At 42.4% G+C, this 13,450-nt stretch overlaps 1 protein-coding gene across 2 annotated transcripts in view; it reads right to left on the bottom strand.

Annotated features, from left to right (window-relative positions):
• SHISA9 (shisa family member 9) overlaps positions 1–13,450 on the bottom strand; it is a 274,953-nt gene that overhangs the window by 249,805 nt on the left and 11,698 nt on the right. For both annotated transcript variants that reach the window (XM_032328130.1, XM_032328129.1), the window contains exon 2: positions 11,249–11,376. In XM_032328130.1, the coding sequence (XP_032184021.1) occupies positions 11,249–11,376 (128 nt within the window). The remainder of the gene's footprint in view (positions 1–11,248; positions 11,377–13,450) is intronic.

Below are 13,450 nucleotides of genomic sequence, written 5' to 3' on the forward strand. Positions count from 1 at the left end.
TACATCCTCTGTTCCTTGCAACCCTATCAGTAAGTTATTTTCCCCCAAGCATAGCAACAAAATTGTGGACCTAGTTTTTACTGGGTCACCTGCCTGGTCTCGAACCCATCACTGTGGTCAAAACAACTGTGAAGAAAAAAAACAAAATTGGATTAAACACTATATTATTCCAAAATTTAGACTACACTCTGGAAATAGAACACATTTGTTGGCTTATGACTGAGTCAAAAACTCACACTTGGAAGAGGATGAGATTGGCTGCACCAACACCTAGATGAGAAATGGTTCCCCAAAAGAAATATCAAGGTGTCGTTGCCCAAAATTGAGGCAATTTTAGCCAAGTAAAATTTGTAGATGATGTTTCAGTTCTGCAGTTAAATTGAGGTGACCAGCTAACTAATCTCTGAATTTCTTTCTAGTGCCAAAATTCTATAAACTCATTCACTCATTTAGCACACTGAGTGCATAGTATACAGCAGATACTACCACAGGCACTGAAGATAGAACAATGAACAAGGTAGCTGAAATTTAAGTATGTAAATCATACATGGTACATACATGTTGAAATAAAATGAAATATTCTAGTTTACATAGAACAAATATTATATGACTTAAGATCATGTTTGAATCTATAAAGGAGTTATTAAAGGTAGAAACAAGATTCTCAGTACTGTATTATATGAACATTTTTATGACTATATGTATGTCATGTTCCTGTATGTAAAATAACAATAAATACATGTTTTAAGAAACATGCCAGAGTCAGAACCTCTAGGCTAATTAGGGAACAAAAATGTTCACAAGGAACAGTTTTCAAAAGCAAGTTTATGCAATGTTTTGTTGGGTGTCATCAAGGAATTGTTTCATTGATGACCTTTGACTTTTAATATATGCACTAACATTTTCAAGTAATGCTTCTTTTTTTTTTAAAGATTTTATTTATTTCTTTGACAGAGAGAGATCACAAGTAGGCAGAGAGGCAGGCAGAGAGAGAGGAAGGGAAGCAGGCCCTCTGCTGAGCAGAGAGCCCAATGCGGGACTCAATCCCAGGACCCTGAGATCATGACCTGAGCCGAAGGCAGCGGCTTAACCCACTGAGCCACCCAGGCACCCTCAAGTAATGCTTCTGAAGAATGAGGCACTTCCTCCATTCCTTATCACTACTCGGTAAAGGAGGTCAGATGCCACATGCTGCCCTTGCACAACTTCCAATTCATGGGCTCTAAGCAAGTCAATATTTTCTTTAAAATCTCGACTATCTAGGGTGCCTGTGTGGCTCAGTCAGTTGGGCATCCGACTCTTGATTTTGTCTCAAAAGTCATGATCTCAAGGTCATGCAATCAAGCCCCATGTCAGGTTCTGTACTCAGCATGGAGCCTTCTTGGGCTACTCTCTCTCCCTCTGTCCCTCCCCACATCCACTCGTGCTAAATAAATAAATAAAATCTTTTTTTTTTCTTTAATGTCAAGAGTATCTGAATATTTCAAAAGGTTTCATTTGGATTACAGCTAAGGCATCAAATTAGCCAAGTGCTGTACCAATAGCTAAAAGGTCTATTTCTTCCCTTCATAACTTTAAGTCCATTTCAGAGACCTACCAGGTAAACATGTATTTGTGATCAGTTGTTGTATCCTAAATATTCAATAAAATTTTTAAAACAATGTTTATCTGATAAGTTTCACTGTTGTATAACTTAGAAAAAAAAGCTCACACATTTTCCTGGTTCTCAGTTTTATTACTTATAAAATCCAAAGATTGGACCTTGTAGAATCTCTGTGAAGTCACTCGTATAATCTCTGTGAAGTCACATATGTATAAACCTACATACCTACACACACACAAACACACAAACACATAAACACACACAAAACCAATCTCCATATCCCTAGCACCAACCCCCGCATTTATTCAATAAATACTCAGTCAATGAGTGAACCATTTAAGGAATTATCAATGATTCCCCAAACTGCAAATCCTTGTTTGCACTTTCATCTGATTGGAGGGAAAAAGAGAGAAAAATAAGGACGGGGAAATGAGTTTTTCATAAAACTAACACTTCATTTGATTTAGGAACTGTATTTTATTTTGAGTATTTCTTCCCTACATGTCTGGTGTTAAAATGCCCATACCACTTATGAAATGATGGTGATAGTATTTTGTAGTTATTTTCACCATAATTTCCTTCCTTGGCAAAATTGGAAGTTAGTACACTATGTTGATCCCCCCATTCTTCAATTTCTTTACAATTTTTAATCATCTTTGAAACCAAAAGTGGGGTGAACCAAAGGCAAGATAATTCCTGAACTGCCCTCAAGCTCCAAAATTGTAGGAGATAAACTTTTCTTGCCATGTGGTTTGAACCACATAAACTCATACGGGGTGTGATTCAGCACCATGGACAGATCTCCAAAGGGGAGCCCCTCTTGGGGAACAAAAGGCTGGATTTAAATGAGTAGAATACCACATGCAGGCAGTCTTCATGTGAGCACACAACTCCAAGTCTAATACCTAAATTAATGAGTTTAAGTCTCCATTTAATGAAATATTCAGATTATGATTACACTTAGTTTCATTAACTGCATTCTCAGAATAATGTGATAGGGTTTCCTTTTCAACTTGTAATTAACTTTATTGAGAATTCTTATTGGGGTTTTTCAAGCAGCTTCCTAAAACCTTATTATAAATTATTTTAATATATGTATTATGGTATTAAACTATATTGCTTCATTTCATATCAGCTGCTGTTGTTTGGGGTTTTTTAAAGATTTTATTTATCTATTTGACAGAGAGATCACAAGTAGGCAGAGAGGCAGGCAGAGAGAGAGAGGGGAAAGCAGGCTCCCTGACAAGGAGAGAGCCTGATGCAGGACTCAATCCCAAGACCCTGAGATCATGATCCAAGCCTTTGGCAGAGTCTTAACCCACTGAGCCACCCAGGCGCCCCTGTTATTTTTTTTTTTTTTCAAAGAAGAGAAAAAATTAGCACTAATCCTGAAGAACAGCAAGCTGACTGAACTGAAAAGAAGACCCTGAAAAGAATCTATACTCAACTCCTGACAGGTAATCCTGAAGTTTTGGTCTTCCCATGTCAGATAGGGCATTTTTTTATTTTCCTGCGAAAAGCAGTGTGACCCTAGCCGAACAAAATCCCCTCCTTCCTTTATATAGTTTGTATAAAACTAACCAGACCTGCAAGAAAGACCTATATTCTATTTTTTTTTAAGATTTATTTATTTATGTTGGAGAGAGAAAGAAAGAGCAGGGGAAGAGGGTGAGGGAGAGAGGAAGAATCTTCAAGCAGACTCCCCACACTGAGCATGGAGCCTGTCTTGGGGCTCGATCCCAGGACCCTGAGATCACGACCTGAACCAAAAGCGAGTCAGCAATTCAACCGACTGAGCTGCGCAGGCACCCAGAAAGACCTATATTCTAATCCCGATAGATCTCCCCTCAACCAAAGGTGAGGAAAATCAGCACATGGAATTTTTCTGCTTTCTTTCACGATGATTCTTGGAAAGTTGTTAGGGTGTATTTCTCGTTCAGAATGAAATGTCAATTTCTCAAAAGAAATGTCCTAATCTCTTCCCTCTCCTTTGGCCCCGGGTGTTTCGAGGTCTCCTGCATGCTCCCATAACATCCTGACCTTACTCCCATCATGCTTCTTTGCAATTACCTATTTATTCCACTGTACCACGAACCCCAGAAGGATAGTTCCCATCCTTGTAACTCCAATTCCTAGTACACTGCCTGGCTCATGGCAGGATTTTAGTAAATATCAGTTAAATGTTGACGGACTTGATGGAAATTTTAAAGACGACGAATCAGACAAATTGGCTAAAATCTGAGTCCTCCAAAACGGAAATAGTGACTTTATCTCAACTGGTCCATTTTCAAAGATTAGTATAGTCTAATACAGTGATTCTTAGCAGAAATCAATAAAGGAGGACAAGAGAGATTTAACTGGAGCCATCACCCGTGTAGGTCTTTGGGGAGGGCACAGGAAAGGTCAGGAATACAGTACAAAGCCTAAAGCCACAGAGAGGTGGTGGGTTCATGTTTGCACCCATGTATAGGATCTGAACTCTTTACTGAATATGTCTGTGGCCTTAGGCAGGTTTCTTAAACTCTCTGAGCCACAATCTTCTCATCTATAACATGTGGGTGCAATACCTGTTTCTGTTTTATTTTTTACTCCTTTTATATCCACACTAAGTGTCAAAAACATAGTAGGCATGTTGCATCATTTAATCCTTGTATAAATAGAAATGCTGCCCCAAAGAAACTTAATAGTAGAGGAGTAGAATAGTAGAAGCCTATTCCTTGGTACGGAAGGAAGAGAACTTGGCATCTTTTAAGTTAAACAGGACACTGTGATGGGCACCTAGGCTTTCTTTACAAATAGTCCTACAGCTGCTTTGAAGCACTCTAGAAAAACAATGCGAATCTAATTAGGCAATGCCCTGTGGCCAGCATTAGTAGCAATTTTTGAAAATAGTCCAGGAGGCAGCTTACAGAAAGTGGTAAGTTTGGTTTTTTGTTGTTGTTGTTGTTTTATCTTTTAAGAGTTCTGTTTCTCAGTTGCTTGCACACACACATACACTTACCCTCACACACACACACGTACCCCCTCATGCATACACAATCTCATTTTCTGGGTGGAAACAGAAGACATGTTTGAGACCATACAAATTCCTACAGGTCCGGTCTGCCACTGTAAATAAAATATTAAAATCAATACTCCCAACAGAACAAAAGCTCGTGTGGTTCAACAGGAATAGCAGAGAAACATAAGACAGGAACAAATGTCTAAGAATGGGACAGCTGCTCCATCGGAGCCATTTCCTTGGGAAGAAATTGACAGATTCCTCAGTTCTCATTTGCATCAAAACCATTAGTAGTAACAAACACACACATCCACACACATACACACACACACGCAGATTGTGTTATCAACTGACACACAGAGTGAAAACATTTTCACTTTGAAATATCAACTTCACAAGGAATTCGTGCTGGTGTGTATCGCTGTCCCTTCTTCATAGACCATATTAGCACTAATGTTCACTCATTCCACAAATAATAATGGTAGCGGCCAACATTTACATGTTACCAGCCATTACGCTAAGTTCATTATATGTGTTAATGCATTTCATCTCCCTAACGATCTTGTATTTTGCTCCTTTTATAGTCTGGGACACAGAGGTTCAAAGAATTAATTTAATTTTTCTAAGATTACATAGCTAATAGGTGACAGAGCAGATAGCCTGTTCAGTTACCCCTGAGACCGGCCATGCCCATATCCCCCACTCCCTCATTGCACTATCACAAAGTCACACTGGACTTAGCAGGCACCATCCCCATGTCAGAGACTCATGTGCGACACAGAATATATCAAGAAAAACCCAGAACTCTTGGTCTAAAGCCACACAAAATTGACTCAAGCCATTACACTTGTTTTTGGCTACAAATGTGTTTAGCTAATCCACTTACAGAGCCAACTCCTAACTCTTATTAACTCTATTTTCTGACCCATGTGCTGAAGCCATAATCGTCACAGATCTTCAGACGGCACTCTCTGAGCCTGCCTGACTGTGGAAAAGAAGGGTCATAAACAAGAGTGTTGGTAGCCAAGGCTGGGTTGAAAAGCGTTAAAGCCTCGCAGGAGTTGGAATGCCCTGGGTTCCTTCAAAATTCAAAATCCCAAGGGTCCTGCTAACAGGTTCCACTGGGCTTCTTAAGGGGATTAGGCTTGGGGTTCATCTTTCCATGCACGTATTTGTTCTTTTAACAAACATCTACTGAGCCCTGTATCATCTCACTGGAGATACAGGGGTAAATGAAACAGACATGCTCCCCCCTCAACAAAGCTTCAAACAGCAATTTCCACCCCGTTTCTCAGGCCTGGCCTTCTTAGAGAACCCACCCCACCATAGTCACAACAGGGACCAAGATAATCTCCATTGCATCCCAGTGACAGAACCAGAGTCAGACATTTGATCCAGGGGAAGCCAAGTCACTGGCTGGTGAGAAACTATTCATTTTCTCTCTCTAAATAATATGAATTAAAGACACAGTGATGATGTGCATTAAAGACAAAAGACCGTGATGCTTTATTACTCATTCCACCAATTGAAATCCCAAAGGTGGCTCTCATTCTTACCCTTCCTGAGCCTGGATATTCACCAGAAGATATCCCCATGGATATCCAACAAATTTCAGGCTATGTATTCAGAGGGACCTGCGTATAAATCCTACTTCCCCCGTCTTTTAACTAGGGCACTGCGGACAAGTTCTTTCATTTTAAATTTTATTGTAGATATTTTCAAATACACACAAGGACAGAATGAACCCCTCTGTATCAGGTCACCCAACTACAATAATATTTTCCCTCTCCTGTTTCATCTGCCAACCCCCACAATGTTATATTTTCCTGGTGATTTTTAAAGTAAATCTCAGCCATCATGTGAGGTGAGTCCTTCCCTTTCCATAAAACCCTGTTTTCTCTGTCATAAAACAGGAATTGCAATACCCCTTCCATGGGCTTTGTCATTCTTTGGACAAAAACATATGGGGCTGCTGCTGTGAGCCAGCCCAGTTCCCACAGCATGTGGGGCCGCTATGACAGTACAAAGTGTTTGTTCTCATGGAGTTTATGCTATAGGCATAAATAATGAGGAAGACAATTCCAGAGGGAATAAAAGTTATGAAGAAAATAATGGGGAGATGGGGAACAGTAGGTGACTTGGGGGCCTCTCCAATGAGGCTTAGGGGGTAAGACATAAAAGCGTGGAGGCCCTGGGAGCCGGGACACTCAGGGTCTGCCTGGCCCTGTTTAAATCCCAGCTCCATCCCTGAGTAGCTGGACGCACCATGCATAAGCCATTTAACCTCTCTGATTCTCAGTTTCCTCACCTTTATGAGGTCAAAACAACAGTACCAACCTAATAAGGTTTTCAAGATTCCATGCATTTGGGGTTTAGAATGCTGTCTATGTAAGTTCCTGTTAATATTTTGCTATCTTACTTATGTTTGACTCTTAACACACCTGCCCTGAATAGGAAAGTCCCCTGATTTTGAAAAGATGGTTGGGAATATCCGGGCCAGCGCCTCCAAAAGTCAAGTATGTGACATCCGGGTATCTTGGTAAATACAGACAAATGAATGGAAATTCATTTGGCCCTAGATATGAGCTGTGAGGCATCTTTAGAAGCTAAACGGTGAATCTGCCTTGCACCCAGTTCTTTGCACCTAGTTCTTTGTAAACCCACTTGGGAATGGTCCTGGGGCAGGAGGGGATGGGGTGAGGCCAGAAGGGGAGCCCGGTCTTTCTGGTGGATTCTATATTCTGAAATATCAAGTTAGCATTTCTCCCCAGTTCAGGATGAGAGCTCTCCTGCTCGTTATGCTATTAAATAAATGAGGGAGAGGGGGCATCCATCCAATTCCAAAGAAGGGCTGCATGTTTGCGTGGAATGGGAGGGTCCTCTGTCCCACAAGTCTATGTGAGAGCGCAGTCAGTACATCAAACGGGTTCAGTTCCAACAGTGACCAGGTGAATAGTTTTATGTGGCTGTTTTTATAGACACTGGGAGACACTTTTTATACTATGGCAATAAAGGCTTTGTAATTGCTGCTGACTTATTTTTAGGGTTGTTTTCAGTCTTCACCACATCGTTAAACAATACTGCCAACCAAAATTCTACTATCGAGTCAGCTGGACTAAAGACAATGCAGTATCCTGGAGTGGCTCCTGGAACCGAAAAGGGACGTACGTGAAGAAACACCGCGAAATTCAAACATTATCCACACAGCACAGCTAAAGATAACATACTAATGTTGACTTCTTTGTTTTGACAGGTGTACACAGCAATGTAAGATGTTCGCATTGGGTGAGGAATATACAGAACTCTGGGTGTTATCTTTGCATAATATGAAATTATTCCAAAACTGAAACTGCCTTTAAAAAAAAAAAAAAAGTGTTCTGTTGACACAAATGAGTTGAGAGACACTGATCCGGACTCTCTCCTTGTAGCCACGGCCCTCACTCCCATCGCCCATTCTTAAGACGAAAGGGAGCCTATATTTACCCCGCACGCCCGGAAAGGATGGGGAATGTCACTGGCAGTCTTCGAGGCTGGGGTGGGGGAGATAGCAGCACGTTCATAGCTCTTGAGGACAAAATGTGCCTTCAAAAGCAAACTATAATTATACAGAAGCTGAAGAGCGTTTGCGAAAAAATCACTCTCTCATCTGAATCTACATCCTGTTCATCAAAGAGGTCGAGGCCCTTTTGATTATCAGACTAAATATTTTTAGGCAATATCACTGAATGCCTGGAAAGAACATGAACGGCATCAGCTGAAGAAAAATCCGTCTTCAGATAAAAAGGCAAGTCTTGCCTATCACAGGAAAAATCAACCCTAGGAAATTGATAAAGGAAAAATGGCAACATTGCCCCCCATGGAAGCTTTCTGCCCTCTTCCACGTGCCTCTACCTTAGTCCTTCTCTACTCCCTTCCCTCTGATTATCCACTGACTTTTCATTCTCTTAGCACTGGACCAAAGCACAATGGGAACACCAGAAAGGGGTCTAGCATTAGCATTAGGATGAAGAAAGAGAAATCGATGGAAAAGACGATTCTCTAAAAACCGTCAGGGGTCACTGAATAAAGGCAAAAGTGACATTCAAGTTTGGACTATCGAATTCCCGGTCAAATACGGTCACTTGAATGTTTAGTGAAGCACGCCCCAACAATGGCATGAGGGGCACCTTTTGCGTATATCACAAATTTTTTGTCATTGTAAGTCTTCATCGTTCCCACGATGTCCGGAAAAGGTTTTTATATTCAATAGATGCATTCTAATTCTGGCACCAAGAACTCTCAGTTGGACTGAAATAATTCTCTTCTAGTTCTCTGTGGGTCAAAATGGGCGGTGGCAGCTGCATGGTTTCTTGAACCCCTGATAACTGATAAACACCAGTCATCGAGGCCTATCCTCTCAGTGAACTCCCCAAATCATTCCTTCTCCTGAACATGTAAATTTTCTCTGTGTCTATAATATATAAATAGCTCCTGTGAATCAATAAAAAGACAAAATCATTTCAAGGAAGCCTATCATTACTACCACGCACTGAATTATTCACAAAAAGTGAACTGACTGATATAAATCTGTGGAAGGGCTATATGCTTCTTATTTTCCAGATGTGCCCAAGAATTCTAAGAAATAAGGACTGGATCAACCCAGCAGCAATATATGAAATTAACATCTTGCTAATGCAAGAGTGCAATGCTGGCATACACCTGGAACTCTCTCCTGTAGTCTCCCACAAATGCTCTGGTATAGTTCTACCCAGTAGAATATTACAAGACACATTTCTTCTAATGAGTGTAAATACCAATGATGACTGAGAGACACAGACTAAAAGCAAGAATCGTAAACAAATCCAGTTAGTCTGTCACAAGAGACTTGTGAGTTACTCAGTGACTGGGACACCCATCTCTGAGCAGTAATTTGCTTTCAGCACAACTTCAGACAAAAGTCCCTTATTGAAACAAGATTCGTTAATGTCCCTTGCCCTTTTGCCTGATGCCATGATGAAACGTGGGTGACTTCAATGAGTCTTTTATTGCAATTGAGTGCTGGTTCAAAAATCATCGTAAAGATCGAAACGTCACATGAGAAACGTGTTCACAGTCACCGGGAGCAGCCAGGAACTCAACACCATTTCAACTTTGTCTCCTCCATGACGGAATTTGCTCACCTACCATGGCTGGAACCAACATACATCTAGCTTCAACTGATTTCCCAGGGACACCTTTAAGATAATGTCCTCATTTCCATCAAAGCCAGACTTGGGCTCGGCAACTGCCGTGTCACAGTTGGTGCAATTAACTGTAACTTTCAGGGCTGTGAGATTCGGTCATAAAACTTCCAACTGCTGATGCATTTTGCTCCAAAATGTGGCTATTTCTCCTGCCATTCTACGACCCGGTTCATAAATACATAATGTCGAATTATTTAATACAATGACACCTCAGACATTCTACTCAGTGGCCCATTGGCAAACTGTGTAAACATTGACTTTTCAAATATACTGCAACATTTCCCCGAGGCTTTGAAAAATTATCACCAGGCAGAATCAGAGACTTCGCATCACTTTTATCGAATACCAGAGATTCATTCCTCTACCCATCGAGCATAAAAATTCGTAGCCAAATAGTCCAAAACGATGATTCAGCAAATAAAACCCCAATGCAACTCTGGTAGTGGAGTTTCAGCCAAAGCAACCGAGACTCTAACATGCGTGATGTGTTTAAGAATCTCCAGCCACAACTCAATGGGTCTTTTACATTGTCTGGCTTTTGTTACTTTAAACCAAGCCCTCCAGGTTACTTTAATGTGGGAGTTACTTGAAAACATAATTGCTAGGAATAAACACAGGAGTACACTATTGTCAAAAACTAAACAATCTTGCTCCCCCCCCATTAGTCAGTACATCAGTTCCATAACATCGTATGTCATATATAAAGACCTTTGAAAGGAAAGAAAAATTGAGGGAGCATACAGAGACTCCCAAGAATTCCTACTGAAACATAATAGCAAATGTAGCATTTTTCCCCCAGCAGAAAAATGGAAGGGAATTTGCTACAGTTGAATCACACGTACCTATCCCAAAACAACTTAACCGCAACTGAACGCCCCCCACACAAACACGGTGCATACACACACAGGGTAGTTTGTAATGTATTTCTGCCAAACTCTCTTTTGAGGAAAAGGAGATCAAATTCTACTGAACTACTATCAGTTCAGTGAAAATAGTATGAAACGTGAAGGTCACCTCAAGAAATAGACAAATAAGCAAATGGGCCCTCTCTCACCGATATCCCCCATCAAGAGGGACCACTAAAATGGCTAACAGATTACCTATCTCAGATGAACCAACCAAGTCACCCATTGGTTAACAAGGTACCCAACCATGATGAACCAACCAAGAGAGCCATTCGTTAACACGAGAACCAACCGTAAGAAACTAACCAAGGGGTTCGCTCTTTAACAGAGAAACAAACCAAGTGAAATCTGACAATACCAAACAGGGCTTCATCCCGGGCAGATGAAATCAAACTTCTAGCTAGTCAGCAAACAGAAAAGCTCTGCGTGAACCCAAACACAGACCACGAAATCTAGACACACGACCCCTGCATGGGTCACCATCAGGGCTGGGAACAGACCGCACGACTGTACTTACGAAGATTATTTATGGGGGTTCTGGTATCCATGTTTTCATAATGCTGGACATGAACCACAATGTTGAGGTCCCTCTCCATGTGGTCAGGGTTGCAGTGGCCCTGGGGCCTCATGACATCTGCAAGGGCCCTGAAAGAAGAAAGAATTTAAATCTGTTCATTCCAAACACAATGATTGGCACCTGCTGTGCTCGGGGCACTGGACTTAGGAAGACGAGTCCCGACTCCACGGAGCTACCATTCTAGTTAGGGGAGGGAGGGAGGAAAAGACGTGAGGAAGTAAAAAAGATCGCTGCAATTAGAGGTTACATAAGGATTTTGTGCACAACAGTCCACACGCTCCTCACAACATTTATGAGAAAGCAGCATCAACCACCTCAAAGAGTTAAGAAGATCCAATGAAGAATCTATGTAATATGTCTGTGCCCCATAAACATAGTCCCCCCCTCCCATAGCTCATGCTAGATCCCACACATCATGTACAATGATGGCCCACTATTAACAACAAATAACATTCCTGGAGTACTTACCATAAGCTGACCCCCATCCTAATCGTGTTATGTGCCTTAATTCAACTAAGTATCATATGAACACCTTCTGAGGTTTTTGACTCTTTCTCTGCAGATGAGCAAAGAAAGGCTCAGAGAGGTGAATTAACCTGCTAAAGGTCACACAGCCAGTTGTCCAGGGCTGAACCAGAGCCAAGGCACAGCTCTGTACACTGCGTGCAATGGGTTTCCAGTAGCTAGGGAGGATTCAGTGTGACCCAGCCCCCTCCCACCGCGTTGGTGCCCCTCTCTATCAGGAGCTAGGATGGAGGGAAAAGCATACAACCTGAGTCACCAGCTGTGTCTTGGGCCCTTCCCAGTTATCATCCTGTTTAATCTCCTGGATGCTCATCCAAGGGCTGATATATTTTACTACTTCCCAACAAGTAAGACAACAAGGTGAGAGGTGTTAAGGGGCCATGTGGGGCTCCCAGGGCTACTGTAACAACATACCACACACTAGGTGGCTTCGAACCACAGAAATTATGGTCTCGTGCTTCTGGGGCCAGAAATCCAAAATCAAGATGTCAGCAGGGCCACGCCCCTTGGGAAACCCGTAGGGGACTCCTCCCTTTGATTCCTCCTGGCTTCTGCCGGTTGCCAGAATTCTCCGTCTTCCCCTGGTGTGTGTCCCACGTTCTCTTTCAAGGACACCAGTCATACTGGGCTAGCGGCCCACCCTGCTCCCGGGTACCCTCGTCTTAAATCACGACATCCGCAACAATCCTGTGTCTAAATCATGTCTCGTTCCCAGGACCACAAGATCAGGACCTTATAAAAGACTTTTTTCAGGGGCGCCTGGGTGGCTCAGTGGTTTGGGCTGCTGCCTTCGGCTCGGGTCATGATCTCAGGGTCCTGGGATCGAGCCCCGCATCGGGCTCCCTGCTCCGCAGGAAGCCTGCTTCCCTCTCTCTCTCTCTCTCTCTCTCTGCCTGCCTCTCTGCCTACTTGTGATCTCTGTCTGTCAAATAAATAAATAAAATCTTAAAAAAAAAAAAAAAAAGGACTTTTTTCAAGGGCTGGTGGGGGAGGGAGGGGACTGACACCCAATTCAACCAGAACAGTGACCTTCACAATTAGATGTAAACTTAGCCAAGCCGCTCAGTGTTCGCACACGGAACAGAACAGAGACAGCTGTCAACGGGCATCTCTCCTAAGGTCAGACCTCACCAACACACTGACTTCTCTTCACCTGCTCTCCATCGTGTCTTTATTTAGATGTGATTACCCTTGAAGGGTACAGACTGTTGCAGGTATAAAATTGCACAGGTGTGAATAATGACTTGAGCATTGTTTTTGCCATAAACCTCATGTTGCTTTCTCTTTGCACAACATGGGGGCTAGCCATATCGAGAAATGTAAACTTCCTTCATGCCGTGGTTTCAGGGTCGGGTGGCAGAGAATCAGCCCCGCTTATCCACTTCCCTGGTTAGGGGCACCTCGATGGTCAGCATCACCCCTGCCTCCGTACACAGTACTCATCCAGGCCTCCTCTCGGGGGTCCACCCCCACAAGCCACAGTGCCATGTTTTCCAACGCATCCCGATGCTCTTCATGTACCAGAACACTCCAAGTCCACATCAGGGGAGACAGAGAAGCAAGGTGAGCTCTTTGAGTGAGGCCCACGCATAACCACCTCTGAATGCGACAGGCCCA

This window comes from Mustela erminea, chromosome 20, assembly GCF_009829155.1.
Source record: "Mustela erminea isolate mMusErm1 chromosome 20, mMusErm1.Pri, whole genome shotgun sequence".
NCBI classification, from domain to species: Eukaryota; Metazoa; Chordata; class Mammalia; order Carnivora; family Mustelidae; genus Mustela; species Mustela erminea.